Genomic DNA, 20,667 nt, shown 5'->3' with positions numbered 1-20,667 from the left:
TAAAGCATAGTGTGCTTGCCTAACCATTAGACTTGAGTGGGTGGAACAAACTCGCTTCGATCGACTAGGTCATGGTAGCTTGTTCTCTTAGTTGGCACGGTTGGCTATGCCTCGGTGCTCCTCCTTGCTTTGTTTTTTTATTTGGCAATATATTATATATTATATATAATATATATATAACCATCGTCTTATTTAATTTCCTATATAAATATATAAAGTTGTAAGTTATTTTAAAGTTCTTTCAGTAACACATAAAATTACAATACAATAATTAATAATTAAATAATTTTAAATAAGATGAATGATCAAAACTATATTCAAATGACAACGATATTAAATTAAAAACCCGGAGGAAATAGATTGCCATGAATTGTCTTGCACAAATAAATTACATGGAATTATTCCTTGCTTAATTACCCCTCTAAGAGTAAGGGTGTGATCGTTTAGCTTTTTAAAGATATATTTGCAAATGATAAATAATTATGAATAATTTTTTATATACGCGTTCTTTATGATTAAAAGCAACAACTAAAAATAAACTATGATAAAAAACATCTAAAGTCAAACCTAAATTTAAGATTGAAAATTTAAATTTCGGCTTAAAAATATAAGAAGAAACGAAAAGACAAGCGTAATTTGTTTTCTTGCCTCGTTGTCGAGGGGTACATCGCCTACCACCGAAAGCACGAAGCCGTTAGAATCCTGGAATATTAATTCGCTGTAACAAGGAGTCGAACACAATAACTCAAGTGCTGCTAAGACCTTTGTAATTAATAGACTACATGTCCTTTTGCAATTCTTGGTTCATTTCTAATCACTGGTTAGTTTTAAATTATAGATTTTATATGTAATTATGCACAGGCAATATCAGTCGGATTTTTTTGTGTCCATGGTTATCTCAAGCCTTCTCTTCTCTGTTACAAATTGAAGTGTGCGCATAATTAAAAAAAAACATGGGGAGTGTACACATCTCTCTCTTGAAATTAAGGAATATCCAATAGGCTAATTGCTGTTGTTAATTACTAATTAAGCTCTATAGCTAGCTGTTACTGTCTAGTGGGGCACTCAATGTTGTTTATAGTTGAGAAGCTGAGTATATATAACTATATATGTGTGTAGTGAGTGCTGAATCTTTGCCAGCTAGTAGCATATATAAAGAATGGAGGTCAGAGGTCGTTTTCCTGCTCCATTAATTTCTGTTTCCAATTATCTTTCTCATCTCCTTTCGATTGATGGGAAGATAAGATGTGGAGGTGACTGTGATTCCGACTCGGCCTCCACTATATTCACAAGCTCTCACGCCTTATCTTGTTGTTTCTATGATGCTACCATTTTTTTTCTCATGCAAATTAATTGTGCAAAAGCAAATATTAGTATACTCTTTAAGCCTTGCCGGGTTCTCATTCGACATCTTTACGATGATAACGAAAGTATAACTTTCGGTCTTTGTACATTCATCAGTGTATCTGTGTGTACAGGGTTTATTTGGAGAAGCTTCTTTTGGCTATAGTTTTGCCAAAAGCTAGCTGTTTTTGTCAAAAGCGGTCCCAAACGGTCCATAACTTATGAAAATCTGTAAGAAAATGAACAAAGAAGCCAGAAGTTGGGTTTCAGAGCTTTTCCAGATTCTCAGAAGCTGGTTACCGAATAGTTGTTTCTCAGAATCTAAAACTCCCCAAATAGACCCATAGAGTGATACATCTAGTGACCGATTTAGAAATTTTCTGAGCTTTGACAAACTTAAGACTTTACGTATTTTAACTGCACTATCACCTACGTAAAATTATCAGATCTATTACTTAGGACCCATGAGCCCGGGTAGAGGCCCGTGGTCGTTGTGCCTTGATTCAGTCATTTGAGGGCACGTACAAAGAGCTCTCATTATCGTCTCTATTGCTGCATGCTCGCTGACGTAGAAGAGAGAGGAGATAGGAGAGAGAAAAGTGATTATCCTGCATGGAGTTAGCAAAACATCGACTGTTAGCACATAAAACGAGAAGACAACCAGAAAATCTGCTTTGTACATATGCTGACTCTAATTAGAGGCGCTGATTAGATGAAATGTGAATGGAGGATTAATTAGCCTGTAATTACGAAGATTCGGCTTGAAAGACTCTTCTTGGTATGAGGAGCTTTTTTTTTCTGCTGACGGGATTAAGATAGAGCCTATAATGTACTCTACCATTGAACATGCTCCGACACACCATAATTCTAACTCGCTTTCACAAGATAAAACGGAATTTCTTACATTTCAAGAGGCTTCATGAGACAGTTTGACCTAAGCTCAAGTTGCATCTTCTTAATCTGATCACTTGGAATAAATCTAATGTGCAACACGTCACATAAAAATGTCTCTAGAAACAATGACAGCACCACTACCAAATATTAATGTTCCTAATTTTCTTTTGCCAGTTATCAGATAATCACATGGTACTTGTAAGGTTCAATTCAGAGCTTGTATATTATATTATTCATACACACCCTTTTCTATTTTGCTTTGTTTGATTAGAGAATTAAATACGGGCTTATGGGCAGGCGTTAACAGGCGAGGCGTCACTGCCGGAGCAATCACAGCCGTACGATCTCGATGGAGTCAATAATATGATCTCGAAAGAGGCAGCACGGACGGTTGGGATTGAGACACTGTACTGCCATGGAGCCGTTGTTTGGTGCCGGGCCAATTCCCATTTAATTTACTACTGTAGATCACTACCAATGAGTGATTGTTTGGATCTTCGTAAAGAAGCCGAATGATATATTTGTAAATAAAAGATAAATTATAAATAATTTTTTATATACATGTTCTTATCTTAACGATTTAAAAGCCAAAGCTAAAAATAAATTTTGATAAAAAACCTTAAAATCTGCTTCAAATTTAAAATTAAAAAAAATCAAATTTTGGCTAATAGATATAAGCAGAAGTGAAAAAGATTAGGCTGAAACCTGAAAGTGATCCCTCTTTGTCAATTGCGACAGGACTTGCAAGTGGAAGAAAAAGTTTGAGAATTATAGACAATATTTTGGATTTCTCTAGCTTTCAAGAGGATTCTTTCAAAGGAAATTAAACTAGCTGTGGGCTGCTAGTCGATCTCAGGCTGTGCCGCTGGTGTTGTTATTATCAAGTGTTCACAGCGTTGGTTTAGACTTAATGATCTTGTTGACTCCGTCACTGGTTTCTTCTGGTTTTTTTTGTCTGCGCGAATGATTATTTACTCTGTCAATACTAAAACTAGCTATTTCTAATAATAAATTTGGACATGTTCAGGTCAATTCATAGCTGTCCAAGATACATAGCAAGTAATAGTTAATTTGACAAATGGAAATTTTATTGACAAAAATAGATATAGATGGAGTGCAAATTAATTGAATGCATGTGGCTGTAGTGTTGATCCTCATGGTTGAGATCCTATTACATGTGAACTTTGTTGGTGGTAATTAATGATTTCGACAATATGCTTAGGAAGGCATGCGTGATATATATACGGTGACACTATGGTGAAGCGTCACAGAGACGATGCAGAAACACTTTGTACTTGTTTATGCTCTTACGCAACAGAAAAATATAGACATCGAAATATATATATGAAAATATAGACATCTTTAAATCTCGTATAAATGATGTAACTATATGTATGATATGTATGAAGTTCATACTTATTGCTAGAAAAACATGTACGGATGTGTATTTGTACATTAAACGTGAAGTGAGTAGGGCAGTAGGATATTGACATACACGTGCTATAAACAACTGAAATTATTCGGCTAATTAGTTTCTTTCAGTATGGCCAACAAGAGTTAATTAATTAATTAACTCTAATTGACTGAAGGACGCATCAGCTCTCAGTTACTGCTTGCGTTCATGCACCAACAGACCAACTGACAACCAAAAGTGCAAAATTGATTTATCTGTCCAATCCAAACATTAATTATTGCTCCTCCTAGTATTTGAAAGTAGCAGTAGATTAGCATCTGTCATGAAACTTAATTAATTTTTCATCATCAAAGTGTGCTGTTTACGTGTACCTTTTCTTTTTTCATGCGATTTTTTTTTTAAAAAGAGGAAACAGTGCCAAATTGCCATGCACATACTTACTGGGCCATGAAGAAACCTTGGAGCCCAATAGATCATGACTGCATTTCAGGCTGGCCCTCTTTTTCTTCGGCCCAATAAACTATGGTCACCTTCAATTGGATTTCCTTTTAGAACTATCATTAGGCTGCAGCCTAGTTTAGATTTTCTGGAGGGAGGATTCAGTTATTTCTTTTACAAAACACATTACAAATACAGACACTCCTTAGTTATTTGTAGCATTTTTTTTATTTACTAACTGAGTGTCTATGTGTTACCATGGGTAAACAATCACATTGTTAAGACCTATATACACAGAGGGCGTAAGTGAACCAGTCAGACGCGCTTATAGATCAATTAAGTTGCATAGTCTACTTATGACACTAACTATATATATATATGTATTACGTAGTTCATAGTATTGTAGAATTGAGGAAAAAAACAAAGAAATGCATATATGTGCCTAATTAATTACAATATAAGTGAGCTTATATATGTGTGTATACATTGAGGAAGTTTTATGTTGGAGTCAAAGAACAAGTGCATCGTCACTTTCGCAAGGAAATATTTTTTCAACCATGGAGACCATTGGTTGGGACTTGGGTGAAAGTTGCGAAGAGCGACACAAAAATCAAAGCCGACATAGATGCACACATGAAAGCTAAGTGTCGCCCATTCAGTCACAGGCAGGTCGATGATGAGCTTAATTAGCCAGGTAAAAACTGCAATTAGAAGGGAGAAAACTACCTGATTACTAATTAACCAGCCCCTCTCTTGACCGGTGACCCGACAAGCTTGCTCTGAGTTCAAACCGGCCATTTACACACGCCTTGGTATTAACTGACTAATTAAAATATCTCTAGTAATTAATTATTATTACAGCTGACTCAATCCACTACAATTAAAATATAGGAGTATATATATATATACCATTATTGGCTAATTATATGGTGCAGTAGTATGAAAGAATTAACATGACACAATCTTAATTACGTTGATTAATCACGTACTCCCTTTGTCCCTAAATATTTGACGTCATTGATATTTTTATACACGTTTGACTATTCGTCTTGTTTAATTTTTTATAAAATATGTAAAGCTATATATATATACATAAAAATATATTTAGCAATAAATAAAATAATAAAAAATAATTATTATGTAAATTATTTGACTAATTAAAATTCAATGGCATTAAATATTTAGGGACGGAGGATAAACTAGAAACCGGGCAAGATCGCTCATCATATGAACATCACTTTGTACAAACTGCAAAAATAACTGCAAAAAGGGGCTCAACGACCGGCATTCATCTCATCTTATGTTCAAAGATCACAGAAAAGTAAAAGGAAGGTAAGAGAAAAAAAAAGGAGAGGATATACATTAGACACTTCCATAGATTTCCTTTAGACAAAGCAGCTTAGATATGTTTCTTTCACCACGATAGATAATAGTATTGGGAGCCATTTTGACAATCAAACCAAGAATGTTCACACGTTAACCTTGCTAAATGTTAATAGGCTACACTATGATGATTAGAAAAGGCTCTGTCATCAAGTGTACATCTTTAAAGGTAGAAGATGAACTTTATTTTGTGTGGTGTTTAATCATGTGAGGCCAAAGATGACTTTTCATTTATGCGCTAATAATGTCTCTAGTGATTAATTTGTATTGGCTTTGCTAAGGTCACAGATTAATGAACTATTAGTTTTAGAGATGCAGAAAGAAAAATGCTATACGTACAAAGCTTTTGTTACAAAATCTTTACAAACATTGATGGGGCATGCTGTGAATAAATCTAGACTTTTATAACTCCGTATAATGAAATTAAACAGTTAAGAGTTTTGTTTGTAAGAGTTTTAATTTATAATTAATTAAGAATGTTTTATGTGTACAAAATGCTATGAAAGAAACTCTATATAAATATAACCTTCTAATCAACTGCTTAATTAATTAATTAAACTAGCTGATGGATCTAGATCATCATGGAAAGATGAAACAAGATGTTATTGTTTGTTTCTTAGATTAGTCGATTTTGATTTGCTTCTTAACTGCACCTACTAGGAATCTTGCTTCTTAGATCACTAAAATGTAATTATATGAGGGTTTGCACATTATGAATGACAGTAAAGGAGCTCCCACATAAATAAAGATAACAATAAAGTTGTCCTAGCTAAGTCATCGGTCGCCAAATGTCTGCTTGAAATGTAAGCTAACTGCATGCTTATGTCTCTAGCGGATGTTGATATATAGCTTTTTTAGCTTAAATTAACAATGAGGTTGAATGTTAATTAAACATCACTTTAGTACTTTACATAACATATACTATCAATGTTTCATAATGTAATAATATAAGGTGTTTGACTTTTTTGGTTATAACGTTTGACCATTCGTCTTATTAAAAATTTAGTATAAATATAAAAATGACAAGTTATGCTTAAAGCTTTCGATAATTAATAAAGTAAGTCACAAGCAAAATAAATGATATTTCTATAATTTTTTGAATAAGACAAATGGTCAAACCTTGCAAACAAAAAAATCAAATATCTTACATTACGAAACAGAGGGGAGTAGTATTCTCTCGGGTCACACAAACGTAACATGCCATGTTCAACATCAAATAATATATGTTCTCCAAAATACAGTTTTGAACTTATTTCTATTAATGTGTCATATATTTATTATCAAAACCCGCGGTGAACTTTAATTTAATAGCACAAATTAACTTTTTGATGCAAATCTACACATATATGTTTTCCATGAGTAAATGAAGAATAATTTTGACAGCATTCTTCTTCTCTCGTACTCTCTTCGATCCAAAATATAAACATTTCTAAAATTCAAATCGTGTTTCCCAGTATAAGTATTTCTAATACTATTTATGATACCACTTGTTTCATCAGTTACTTCCATGTCAAATATCTTCTCATTCTACCCTCGTCTACCCTTCCACCTCTGTTCATTCCATTTATTGAGAGACACCAAAGTCTTTTGTGCGTAACCTTAATCTCTACTAAATAATTTATAAGTGCATTGTTTTGGGATGGAGGTGGTACCAAGCAAGTTTTTGGGTCATGCATGCACGATTGCTTTGCTCTCGATATATATGTTGACCTGATGCCACCTAGAAAATTTTAATTAATTAAAAACATGCCACATATGTCTTACTGAATTTTATTTCCATTAAATAATTAACTGATATGTTATGAATTTTGTTCTAGATGTTGTATTCTTCTTATTGTGTTTATTTTTCAGTTATGAATAACGGCCAAGGGGCAAAGATTCTTCGGAGAACTAACTGAAAACTTCTGCTGGCACTAGTTCGGCTTCTGATCTGATCGGATCAATTATTCTCACAGGAGTCTCCAATTGAACCACAGCCTCCCAGTCTCAATCCATGTTTCATAGGAGTGTCGTACACATTAAACAGGGTGCTACATCAGCAAAATTGCTAATTTGGTAAAATCATTAAACGAGGGAGTTTCATGAGACGAGAGAGGAGTTTTATTCCCATGAAACTCGTCTGGCTCAGTTATCTAGTTTACGGTCTTGGTAACTATATCATAAAACTATGCATTGAGACTGACATAAGCATCAAATACATGTATCCGTATAAAGGCTCTGAAATTTATCAGAAATAACGTCATTAGATTTTGATGCCTGTCTTAAAATAGATTAGTTGACTTCGATACGGTAGTGCTGTCCTCTCTCTCTCTAGCTAGCTGCATCCATGAAAAAGACAAAACAAGGTTATTTAATTTTGGCTACAGGATAAGGACTGTTGGCCATTATCTTTTGTGAGAACAAAACAAGACATCACTGATTAAAAATCGAGTATATGCTCAAATAAGGCTGCTATTATATAGCGTTGTTCTTCAGAATATATCGTCTTTATTCTTCCACCTCCGTGCAGAAAAGAATGCAGAGGTCGAGTAGTGATCATGAGAAAAGTTGCATGCATTTTAAACGATTTTTGATGTTGATGTCTATGGCTGTTAATTTTACTTCTTCATTTTGTAATATTGACCATAAAAACAGACTTTTACAGTGTGCATGCATGCATGGACCGTCCATTAATTCAACCAATGTTTAATTTACTTCATATAATAATCGATGATGTTTTGTTTACTGAGAGTTGATTGCAGGACGAGTAATAAATACTTAGTAGTTAGTACACATATAAATACTAAGCCCACAATAAAATGGGATACATTAGAAGAACTTCATAACCTAAAAACATGTACTGAGAAGTTTGGGGTAAATAAGATATTTTTTTTGTTTCATGGAAACGAAAACTGAGATTTGCATATATTTTATCCAAACTTTATAATTAAGGGTCATGGTACAAATATGTATGTTTCGCTGTTTGATCAGAGAGGGGCAGGAGGAGGGTCTTTCTCCAAGCGACTATACACCTTTATTACTCCCATCATCCCATAATATAAGGTGCAATTACTAAGAAAAAACTAAGAGTTATAACCATCTTCTCGTTTATATTATAAGGTGCATGTATGCATGTATGTAATATGGTCGGACGTTTTGATGGTGAAGAATTTAAAATAAATCAAATTTAGAGAAAAGATATGTGCTAGGTAGGGCATGTTCAAAGGTGGAATCCACTGTAGACTCTTGTCTAATCTATATCAGCAACAATAATATATTTTATAATGGTACGTATAAAGGTAGAGTCAAGTATGATTTTTCATTAATACAACAATTTTTTTTATTATGCTACTTTTCTTTTTATCCACCCCTACACAACAAAATTTACTTTAATAAATACTAAGAATCGACTCTAAGCCATTGTCATACATGACAATGACTTTTCTCTCTCCTCTCTATTTTCTCCCTGTCATCAAATTTGCTTACGTGACGATTATGAGAGTTAGTTAACAAGCATCTTTATATGTGCCCTTGATGCACGCTTGCACGCAAGCCTCTTATATATATTACGAGGCAGAGAAAAAGAAAGATATATATGTCTTATATCATGGGATGTAGGGGGTTATTAATTAGTGTCTTCATTACACCTACAGCTTGGAATGACAAAATCTGCATGAGTCATCATATATAGCAGTCAAACAAGTTCAAATTTACTGCCTTTTTGATGGACTAATTAAGATTCTCCACCCTAGAATAATCACTAGTTACCACCACAGATTAATTATTAATTACCGCCGTATTTCTTCCCATTCATGCCTCCCACTTCTCTTATATATATATATATCGATTTCTTATTGCTTAAGCAAAGGGGCACACACAAGGTCTAGTTACATACAATAGTGTTCAAAATAAAACCACATTTGAGGAATGTTTGAGAAGAATCTTTGCTTAATTGTCAAAGAAGGAAGCATCTATTCCCTTGTGGATAAAGAAAATGGCAGTGCATGAGGCAGCTAGCTAGCGCACGGGCGCTTTACAATGTTCTTACTCATCCCCTCTCTCTCTCTCTCTACTTTAACTAATCCCCTTCCTAAATGGGACCCCAGTCATTTATGGAGGCTAGCTTGAAGCTCAAATCCTAGTTAATTTTGACCTTCCACAAACTTCACTAATCTCTTTCTTAATTATATTATTTTGCATGGAGTTTTTTGAGGTGTTGTTGGTGAATGAATGCTTGCTTTAGTGCTGACGTAAGCATGCAAACACATGTGGTGATTGCAGAGGAAGAATATATGCTCCTTTGATTCCCCTTGTAGCATCAATATCTATTATATATATAAGCTGATCTTTGTATATGGTTTTGTCTTTTATTATATATTTACAAGCTGTCATGTGTACATAGATTGATGCCATCAAAATATTGAGATTTAGCTCGCAGAAAAAATATTGATATTTATGAAAAAAAACCCATCAGAAACGGACATGTACACGAGGAGGGTCCTATGATAACAAGACTCATGATTAATCATGCAAAACATTATAGGGTTCCTTTCTTAATAAGTGCAAAAGGGACCTCTCACCTTTCTCTCTTTCAGTTTATTAATTTGTTCCAATCAATTGGTCTGCCGTGGATTAATTTCCAAAATTTCTACATATGTTTACCCAATTAATTTTGTACTAATAAAAAAGAGATTTCTGAGGTTAGCAAAATTAATTAGGAACAACATTCATTATGGAACCATGCATGCATCAGCTTCCTTAATTTGTTCTGTTTTGTTGCATGTGATCAAGGGATCGATCAAGGCGCAAGTCGTATTTAATTAATTAGTTTCATTCATGCATCATATATTATAAGATAAAAAAATTCTTGGTTCATTTTTATGCAGAACATATATAGTATCAATTGTGTGATCTGGTCATCTGACACCACATTCAAGGCCTCAGTCAGCACTCAGCAATGGAAAGAAGAGAAAGACAAACAAAGAGAAAGTTGCATGAATTCTATGTGCATGCCCCACATGAGCACACCAATGGCATGAGTGGCTAGCTATATATACCATGGAAGAAATGGGGGGCTTTGATTAGATTTCTTTTGTGTAAATATATGTGTGTAACATCAATATGTCTTCTTGTCCAAACTGTCAATGGCTCACAGGGCTCAACGATTTTTTCTCACCCTTTTTTCCAGTTCCCACAAAATCTGTTCTACATTGCAATCATTTACACATGATAAGTTCCTGGCTTCCTGCAGCAATGGATCTGTCTGAATGTTAGATACCTTTTGGGGGAGCAATGTGTGATACTCATTATTATTCCTACACTCATATTACCTCCGTTTCATATTATAGGATATTTTAGTCCTTCCTAGACTAATATATATTCTAATGAATTAATCTAGACAAATATATAAAACATCCACATTGATTTATGGATAAATTCATGTATGAGTAAAACATCTTATAGTATAAAACAGACGGAGTACTTATATGTTGCACCTATATGTTAGCATACCTAGCTAGCTCTTCTTTTGTTTAATTTTTTAAAGACAAGTCTCTAGCTATCTACGCTCTTTAAAATAAGGTAAAAACAAAGTAGTGTTGGTGGTAGTAAATCCGCCATCCCATTTGTTCCTGTTATAAATGTTTTAAATTACTCATTAAACTTAATATCAAGAAATTAATAATTAAATATAAATGGATAGCTACATGTAAAATCAAATCAGATTGAACATTCCATATAAAAAGATGGGTGTCACGCTTTTTGCAAAATATATATTTACTTATTTTAGACGGTATTATAATACATTTTCTTTTATCCATAACAAAGCTGGGGCATTTAGCTAGTATATTCAGAAGTTTATATGTAGCTTATGTGATATTGTAAAAAGTTTAATTAATGATACACACACATGTGTGTGTGTGTTATATCGGTCTTACTCTTTAGCCGATCGAGAGTTAGGACGGTGATGGCCTGTAAATGTAATAGACTCTAGCTGGCCGTTTCTTCTGTAGATCTTAATTTTGCGGCTACAAATATGTAAGCATATTTGTTATTGGCAAGATTTTTATAGAAAAGAATACATCTTTACATGTTTTTTATATTTGAATAATATTAATTAATTATTTCATTTATATTAGAGTTGTACGTAGTATATCCGGTCAATCGGGATCCATTGCAAAGCATGGACATAGTTCCAGTACTATATCTCCATCATAAAGTAATTGATTTGGCTTGGGTGAGAAATTAAATGAAAAACATAAATAAAAGATCATTTAATTTTCATGCATCGCTTCCATTTTCAGGTAAGGGCAAAATAAACATTTTATGAAGAAGGCATTTGACATTCATATATATTCAATTCTCTAAACACAATTCAATGAGTTTTCACCGCCTCATGAAAAGTAGTGTATAAATTAAGTACAAGGGTAAATTCCTCTATTATATCTAGCTTAAACCAAAGGTTCAAAAAGTTAACTAATTAGGTAGTTATTACTACTAAGTCCTAACTACCCAAATTCCTTGTTAGTTGATATAGATATAGATTTTCTGCTTTAAATATCATTTAGGATACTTTAGAACGACAATTGAAGTCATTCTGCTCAAAGTAACATGCACTTCCCCATCACATTATGCTACTAGATATTAATAAATTTTTTGGTCAAATAATGATCAAAAACATCCATGCATGTTTAGAGCCACAAGTAGTCTGGACAACAACATCAACAAATAAAAACCACAACAAATGCAACTCTCTGGTCAAAAAGGAACTTGGTATGCACACTACACACTAAGTACAAAATAAAGGCCAGTAGGAGCTACTAACTTGTTTTGTTTCTAGTGCCAAAGGGGGAAATATAAAAAGCAGAGAGAGTATAAGATCCAACGGTGTGGGGGCACGCAAAGACAAAATCAGCATATGATCTGTTTAGAGCAAGTTAGACAACTACTAGCTTTAATTCATCTATAGTTAATTTATATAATAGTTACCTACAAAACATTAATATATGGTCCCACATATCATACACATACTATATCTTGGAGTCCATGCTGCAGCTGGCTACAGTACAAATTAGTAGCTCACTGTGCTTCTCTCTTCTCTCTTATCTTTTTAAAATATGTATATAGTCAATTTATAGCTTGCTATTGTACCGCTCTTAGTGCTAGAGCAAAAAGAACACAGTTAATCATAAACTGATGCTAATTAATTATGCTTTCATGCTCTAACTGTTACATCCTCCGATTCTGAAAGAGATTGATGGAAGATTTTGCAAAGATGGGGGGAGAAGATCCACGTGTAAACGAGTTCCAAGACATGTCGCAAAAATATATGTACTATATATATATTGTACTGACCGAAACATATAAATAATCAATCCAATCTTAATATAGGATTTGTTTATAATTAATTTCTCCGAACTCTTTTGGTTAAAGGGATTCTAATTGGACAACATGTTTATGTAAAAATATGCAAATAAGCTCCATATATTAATCTGAAAATTATCCTAATTACTCTCCGGTAGCAGTGTGCTTAAGATATACTATATCCTATGTATGTGTTACTCGGAGTATTATTACTTGATATACTAAATCTAAGGCTCTAGACATTCCTATAAATCTCTGTTTGCTTTTACATATATTTAAACATTATACATACATATATGAGACAGTTCTAATTAAACATCTAATTTCTTCTTGATAGTATGCCGACTTATCTTATATACTTGCTAATTCAATTTTGAACCGACCAACGAACAAACCAAAAATAATAATGGAGAGATTATTCATATACTATGTATAAAATATAGAACAATTTTACCATCCTTGAAAAGATACCGAGCGGTATATACAACTGTTTTCTATGTAAAATTTGGTACTTTTTAGTAGCTTAGATACTAGAAGATACCAAATTTTACATTAGAAACAGTAATACCTCGTGGTACTCCTCGAGATGGAAAAAATGCTCTAAAATATATAGATTGATAACATATGTAGCAGCTATTACTAACCATGTTGTGCAAAGTATGTAAATTATATTAGCATACACTCAAATTAAAACTAAAAGGAGCCTCTCTCTCTCTCTCTCATCTTTTGCGAAAGGAGGTGGCCGGAGGAGGAGAGGGTTGGAGCAGTCATGGGGTCGGCCGGCCGGAGGTGGCTTTTTCCCGGCCAGGATGGGGAATATCACCCTCTCCCTTTGTAGGAGAAGACTCCTCCCCAGCTAGCTACACACCCCTATAGCTACCTAGAGAGAGAAAGAAAGAAAGAGAAAAGAAGCAAAGCCAAAAGAGAGAGAGAGAGAGAGAGAGAGTAAAGAGCATATGAGCTCAGGCTAGCTTGAATTGATGAAGTGATCAAGGGCAACGGCCGGCGAGGAAGAGAAGAGGAGGGAGGGTCTCCCTGCTCGTCGCGAGGAACCCTATTCCTTGTTCTTGAATCTGCCCGTCCCTCTCCAATCGGGCAGGAGGAGAGAGAGAGAGAGAATTAATTCTTCGAGAGAGATCTAGAGAGAGAGAGAGAGAGAGAGAGAGAGAGAGAGGGTGTAGGCCGGGTAGGATAATGTTCCCGGGCTCGAAGAAGGGCGGCGGCGCCGCCGTGAGCTCGAATGACGGCAGGGCGGCGGCGGCGGCCGCCGCCATGTGCGTGCAGGGCGACTCCGGGCTCGTCCTCACCACCGACCCCAAGCCCCGCCTCCGGTGGACGGTGGAGCTCCACGAGCGCTTCGTCGACGCCGTCACGCAGCTCGGCGGCCCCGACAGTACGAGCCCCACCACACACAGCTTCTATCTTCAATCCTTCTTCTCTCTGCAGCGCAGCAACAGGAACAAAAATCTTGTTCTGATTAATCCATGGAATTTGCTGCAGAGGCGACGCCCAAGACGATCATGAGGGTGATGGGTGTGAAGGGACTCACCCTCTACCACCTCAAGAGCCATCTCCAGGTAACTCACCACTTAGGGTTAGGTTTTCTTTCTCCTTGTTCTCTCTCTAATCTCTATCTCGAGCTGGTAATTATATTCCCATGTTGATTTAGCTGCTGCTCTGAACTATGTTCTGAACAGAAATTCAGGTTAGGGAAGCAACCACACAAGGAGTTCAGCGACCACTCAGTCAAGGAAGGTAAATTAACAGCTTAATTATCAACCCGATCCCTTTCACGTCTGAATTAATTTCAAGTGTTCAACTCAATTTCACTTCAAATCATGAAAAGCTAGCTGCTGCTGCTGCTGCAAGATTGACGTTCAAATTTTTCGCAGCCGCGGCAATGGAGATGCAAAGGAACGCGGCATCTTCTTCAGGCATAATGGGCAGAAGCATGAACCATGAGTAGGTTATTTTTCACAGATTAACACTAGTAACTAATAAACTAGTCCTGCAGAATCAATCCTGGTTAAGATCTTTAATTTATTTCCTTGCCTTGTTCAGTTACTAGCTTCTTTTTCTTAATCTCATTTTTGTGTGCGAATTAATCTCTCAGCCGCAACGTGAACGATGCCATCAGAATGCAGATGGAGGTGCAAAGAAGGCTACATGAGCAGCTGGAGGTAATTCACCAAGAAAAGCATTCATCCATGCATGCATGCATTCAAATTAAATCACACCATCAAATTCCCATGAAGTTTCATCAAGTTTCTCCCTTTAAATAAAGCACTAGCAGGAAGTTTACCCTAACTTTTCTGCAGCTAATTAATGAACTGCGCCCCTTCATTCCCATGCTACACATAGCCATGCATATTGATTAGCTTCTCATCATCAATAACTTTAATTATTGATTAGCAAGATAGCTAATTAGGTTAATTAGTTAGTAATGAACATTAGCTCATGCATGCATGCATTGTCCAACAAAATTCTGATTGGTGGCATGCAGGTGCAGAAGCACCTGCAGATGAGGATCGAAGCGCAGGGGAAGTACATGCAATCCATCCTGGAGAAAGCTTACCAGACGCTCGCCGCCGGCGATGTCGCGGCGTGCCCGGCGGCGGGGTACAAGTCCCTAGGCAACCAGGCGATGCTCGACGTGTGCTCCATGGGGTTCCCGTCGCTGCAAGACCTGCACATGTACGGCGGCGGCCACATCGACCTGCAGCAGCAGCAGATGGACCAAAGGACGGCGACAATGGAGAGCTTCTTCGCGTGCAGCGACGGCGGCAGCATCGGCTCGCTGGGGAAGACGAGGAGGGCCAGCCCGTACGGCGCCACCGGGAAGAGCCCGATGATGTGGGGCGGCGGCGGCGACGACGTGGACGACGACGATGACGACCCGGCAGGCAAGAGCGGCCAGCTTCAGATGGCGCCGCCCCCGATGATGGACGGCGGCATCGACGTCATGGACTCCATCGCCGCCGACGTCTACGAGCCGAAGCCGATCATGTCCGGCGACTCGACGGGGAGCAAGGGCGGCTGCGGCTACGACGCGCCGCCGGTGTCCAAGCTGGAGAGGCCGTCGCCGCGGCGGCCGCAGCAGCTGGGAGGAGGAGGAGGCAGCCCGTCGGTGATGGGAGCTCAGACGAGGAACCTATCCTACGGGTAATTAATTAATTAAGTAAAGTTAATTGATAATTATATCAGTTAATCACTTCAGAAAAAATTAATTAATTGACTCGTGATCGATCGAACTGTGGCTAAATAAGTTTTACAGCTTCGAGTTCGTGCATGGAATCAATGGGCAATATTAATTATAATAGCAACAGGTTAATTACGTACTTATATTAATTAATGCGGCATTAATCAGGATGATCTTTGTGGGTATAGTGGTGCATCGATCGATCATCATGTGCTTTATGATGAATGATGATGATGCAGCTCAAATTCTAATTAAGATTATCTATTTTGGGGATGCGTGTAAGTTCTATGTAATTGTAATTGTGTTTGTGTTATGGTTTCGTGGGTGTAAATGTGTAACTTAATTTGGCATTCTTGCATGCTGAAGAAACTAGCTTTCGTTGATCTGAGGCATGCATGCATGTATATCATATCGATCCATCAAAAAACACATGTTAATTAATGGAACTTTCAAGGTGATACTTCTGGGATTTTTTTTAATTTATTGGATTGTATATTGAAATACTTGATAAACTTAATTAGCTAGGTGACTAGCTAGCTAGCTTCGGTTCAAGGTTGATCGAATATATGTATGTATTCGCCAATTAAGTTAACCATATAAGTGATGAACCCTTCCATAGTTTAATTACTAGCTATACTAGATTGATTATATACCTAGATCGATATTTGTTTTCTCTGTAAATACTGCCAAATTAATCAACCCGCAAAATTAACAATGCCACAATTGCTGGATAAATTTTATAGATCTGTATTAATGAACACATGGAACATTTCAAGCTATTACTAATGAACACACTAGAAAACATGTGTTACATATTGACCCATATATAGCCCCATATATATATATATATATATATATATATATATATATAGCCTCGTATATAATTAGCAGGAAGTATTTTATAACCAGGATATATCTTATCAACCTGCAGAAATGTGAATCGATCATCAAAGTACTCCTGCAAAAGCAAAAGCAACACGAATCTGCCCAAACATTATTGGCTTAATTTGTACAATCATATCATACACATGGAATCAAGGAAATCATATACTACTAATTTAAGAAATATAAGTACATTACATGTTTAATTATATATCATACTATCTAGCTGGCTTATTAGCTAGCCTAAGACAAATAATAACGAGCTTAATTACATACATGCATCATGCATATAGGTATGCATTATCAAAAGGAATTTTTGCAATCAAGCCCCTCAGGTGTGGGCCTAATCGAAATGATGATGATTCTACAGCCATGTAAAGAGGAAAAAGAAGAAAGACAGGTGTGTATTCGTACTGCACGCAAACGATCAATCGATGTACTGTATTTCGCATGCATTGAATTTGGTTCTTGACAACAACATAATAATGTTCATATATTCCTAATCTATATATAAACAGCACTTCTCTTAATTAATTAAGATAACATTTTAGATATATATATATAGAAAGCTTCTATCCTACTACCAGGTGTAGCTACTCCTACCCAATTTTTTTAACTAACATCCTTTCTGTTTCCTAGCCAAAGAAGCATCCAACGTCTAAAATACGGTAATACTAATTTCTGTTTGAACGATCCTTTCTGTTTCCTAACCGAAAGAGCAGCAACGCAAGTTATTTTCTGTTTCAAAGATCTTTTCTGTTTTCTAGCCGGAGAAATACAACTAAGATCTTTTCTATTTCCTAGCCGGAGAAGCAGAAACGATCTGTACGGTAATACTATTTTTTGTTTTTAATCCGGAATATAAATTTCAAAATTTCAGTGTTGGATCAATCACGTTGTACTGATTTCTATTTTTAACAATACTTTTTGTTTTTAACGTTATTTTCTGTTCCAACAATATTTTCTGTTTTTTTAACGTTATTTTCTGTTTTTAACGTTATTTTCTGTTTTTTAACAATCACGTTATACTAATTTCTGTTTTAACGTTATTTCTATTTCAACAATATTTTCTGTTTTCTAGCCGGAGGAATACAACTACGATTTTTTCTGTTTCCTAGCCGGAGAAGCAGAAACAATCTGAAATACGGTAATACTAATTTATGTTTTTATTCCGGAAGAGAAGCAACAATATTTTCTATTTTCTAGATGGATGAATACAAATTTCGAAAGGTGATACTAATTTATGTTTTTAATCCGGAAGAACAGCAACAATATTTTCTGTTTTCTTGCCGGAGGAATATAAATTTCAGAATTTCACTGTTGGATCAATCATGCTATAGTAATTTCTGTTTTTTAGCCGGAAGAGCAACGTTATTTTCTGTTTCAATCCAGAGAATGATGATGCAGCAGAAACCAGCTGCTACAATCTTTTCTGTTTCAGTCCGGAGAAGCCACCAACAACGATCTTTCTCTGTTTGATCCCAGAGAAGCAGCCAGCTGTGATCTTTTCTGTTTTTCAACCCGGGAAGCAACGACGAACAGAAATACGATTTAAAGCAGAAACCGATATTTTCTGTTGGGTGAGAGCAGAAATAGGTATAGAATTGTTTCTGCATCATAGACGTGAAAGAAATAGCTACACCTGATAGTAGGATCTAATTCTCCTATATATATATATATACACACACACCAGTTCTTACATACGGCCGGAGAGATTGATTAATTAATTAACTGCTCCAGTTTTTTGTGTTTATATCTTGTTCATATCGACCCATTAGGGCTGTCTCCATCAACAATTCAACATAATGAACAGAATGACGTGTACATAAGGTGCAGTGACAAAAGGCTCCATAAAAGAAAAGAAAAGACACGAAAGCAACGAAGTGCAGTCAATCTGCAGGAACGTATCTTCTAACAATTCTTTAGTTGATTTGTATTTTTGTCCTTGCATTATATATGCACACACCGTACTGTTGGAAGAACTCTCTGAAATTATATATATAAAGCTAAGTCATCAAGGTGTTTATGCATATGTATCATAGCAGGGATTGAGCTTAATTAACTATGTATGCATTTCAGGATGTTTCTTCTGCAAAAATGTCACTTAATTAATATGTGGATGATGGATCTAAGCATTTGGAGAAGCTTTTCAGGATGTCGGTCTCTGTGTCAAAATGTCACTTAATACGTGGATGATTCAGCCTATTAACTCCTCATAAAAATACAAATCTTCGGGCAAATATCAGAAATGTGATCAGATCAATTGCAGCACAGCAGCACAGCACAGCACAGCGAAGAAAGGGAAGGAGTGGAAGTTGACACTCCAACATAGGCAAACCACGGACGAAAATAGGATCAATACAACACCACAGAACAAGCATAAATAGGCAATGAATCCCTTGGTACCTAAATATACTACCTCCGTTTCATAACGTAAGATGTTTAACTTTTCTAGTTGCAACGTTTGACCATTTGTCTTATTTAAAAATTTAGTACAAATATAAAAAATAATAAGTCGTGCTTAAAGTTCTTTTGATAATAAAGTAAGTCACAAGCAAAATAAACGATATTTTCACAATTTTTTTAATAAGACAAATGGTCAAATATTGAAAGAAAAAAATCAAACATCTTATATTATTGACACAGACAGCGATCGAGTATCTCCAATCTTTTGCACTCGATCTCCCTTTTGGTTTTCTCTGGTGAGAATTAATTGTTCCTTGCAACATATATTTCTACTTCGCATATTGTGAATTCCCTAAGAGGGTACTACCCTACCTTCCAGGGATATATATACATGAGAGAAAAAAATAGGTCAAGAAACCCCTGATGTTAGGCATTTTTTAACTTTGCATTAGAACGACAACTATTTTGGCTCGACTAGAGAGTATCATTCTTTTTTTTTCTCTCTTTTTAGGGCTGAAATATAACTCTAAACTACATTTCCCTCTCTCTGTTTTCTAAATTAATCCTATTTCATTTAGTTAAACAAAATCATCGAGTATGTACTACTCCCTCCGTCTCAGAATAAGACAAACTTTAGGTTTGCGTGTCCAGCATTTGACTATTCGTCTTATTTAAAAAAATTCAAGAAATTTTAAAAAAATAGTCACACATAAAATACTATTCACAATTTATCATCTAATAAAAAATATTAATCGTAAAATTTTTTCAAATAAGACGAAGAATCATACATTATAAGTTAAAAGTGAAATATTGGTTTATTTTGGGGCGGAGGGAGTATCGAGTAGATTATACGTGTGACACACCCAAAATTTCAATTTACCCATAAAATTTCTTTATCAACGTCTTTTATATCATATAATATTTAATTCCAGATTTTTTTATTTTTTAAATATTTTTAATAAATAATTTTATTACTAAAACTTGGAGAAAAATATTTTCGCTGTATGAACTTTTTGGCCACGCCACATCAAAAACTTTGTGTGACAACGTTGTCTTGCTACGTCAGTGTTGGTGGCATTGCCAAAAGGTTCATACAATAAAAATAATTTCATTCGAAGTTTAGTAATAAAATTATTTAATAAAAAGTTTTAAAAATAAAAAAATATTAATTCCATAGGTAGTAATAAGTCATCCATCAACTATTCACCTCTTTCAAACCGGGCCTAATATTTTTCCTTCTTCTGCCATCTTCAATATAAAGGTGCAGGGTACCCTAGTCCAGTCCTACTTACTTTTTGTCGGTGCTTGGGAAATGTAGATAGATAGAGAGAGATAAGATAAAGCATAGAGAGAGTGAGGATGGATG

General features: G+C 35.5%; 1 protein-coding gene across 2 annotated transcripts; it reads left to right on the top strand.

Moving 5' to 3' along the window:
- Positions 1-13,586: 13,586 nt before the first annotated feature.
- LOC102721242 (myb family transcription factor IPN2) lies at positions 13,587-16,475 on the top strand. Of its 2 annotated transcripts, none has more exons than XM_040521060.1 (6): positions 13,587-14,207; positions 14,315-14,391; positions 14,512-14,569; positions 14,707-14,776; positions 14,928-14,994; positions 15,324-16,475. In XM_040521060.1, exons 1-6 carry the CDS (start codon positions 14,009-14,011, stop codon positions 15,978-15,980), a joined length of 1,128 nt encoding a protein of 375 aa, XP_040376994.1. In that variant the 5' UTR covers positions 13,587-14,008; the 3' UTR covers positions 15,981-16,475. The 2 variants fall into 2 exon arrangements, with proteins under 2 accessions (XP_040376994.1, XP_015689133.2); XM_015833647.2 differs by having other exon boundaries at positions 15,318-16,475.
- The last annotated feature ends 4,192 nt before the right edge of the window (positions 16,476-20,667 follow it).

This window comes from Oryza brachyantha, chromosome 2 (genome assembly GCF_000231095.2).
Source record: "Oryza brachyantha chromosome 2, ObraRS2, whole genome shotgun sequence".
NCBI lineage: Eukaryota > Viridiplantae > Streptophyta > Magnoliopsida > Poales > Poaceae > Oryza > Oryza brachyantha.
The sequence above is the reverse complement of the archived record's forward strand: the minus strand, read 5'-3'. Positions and strand labels throughout refer to the sequence as shown.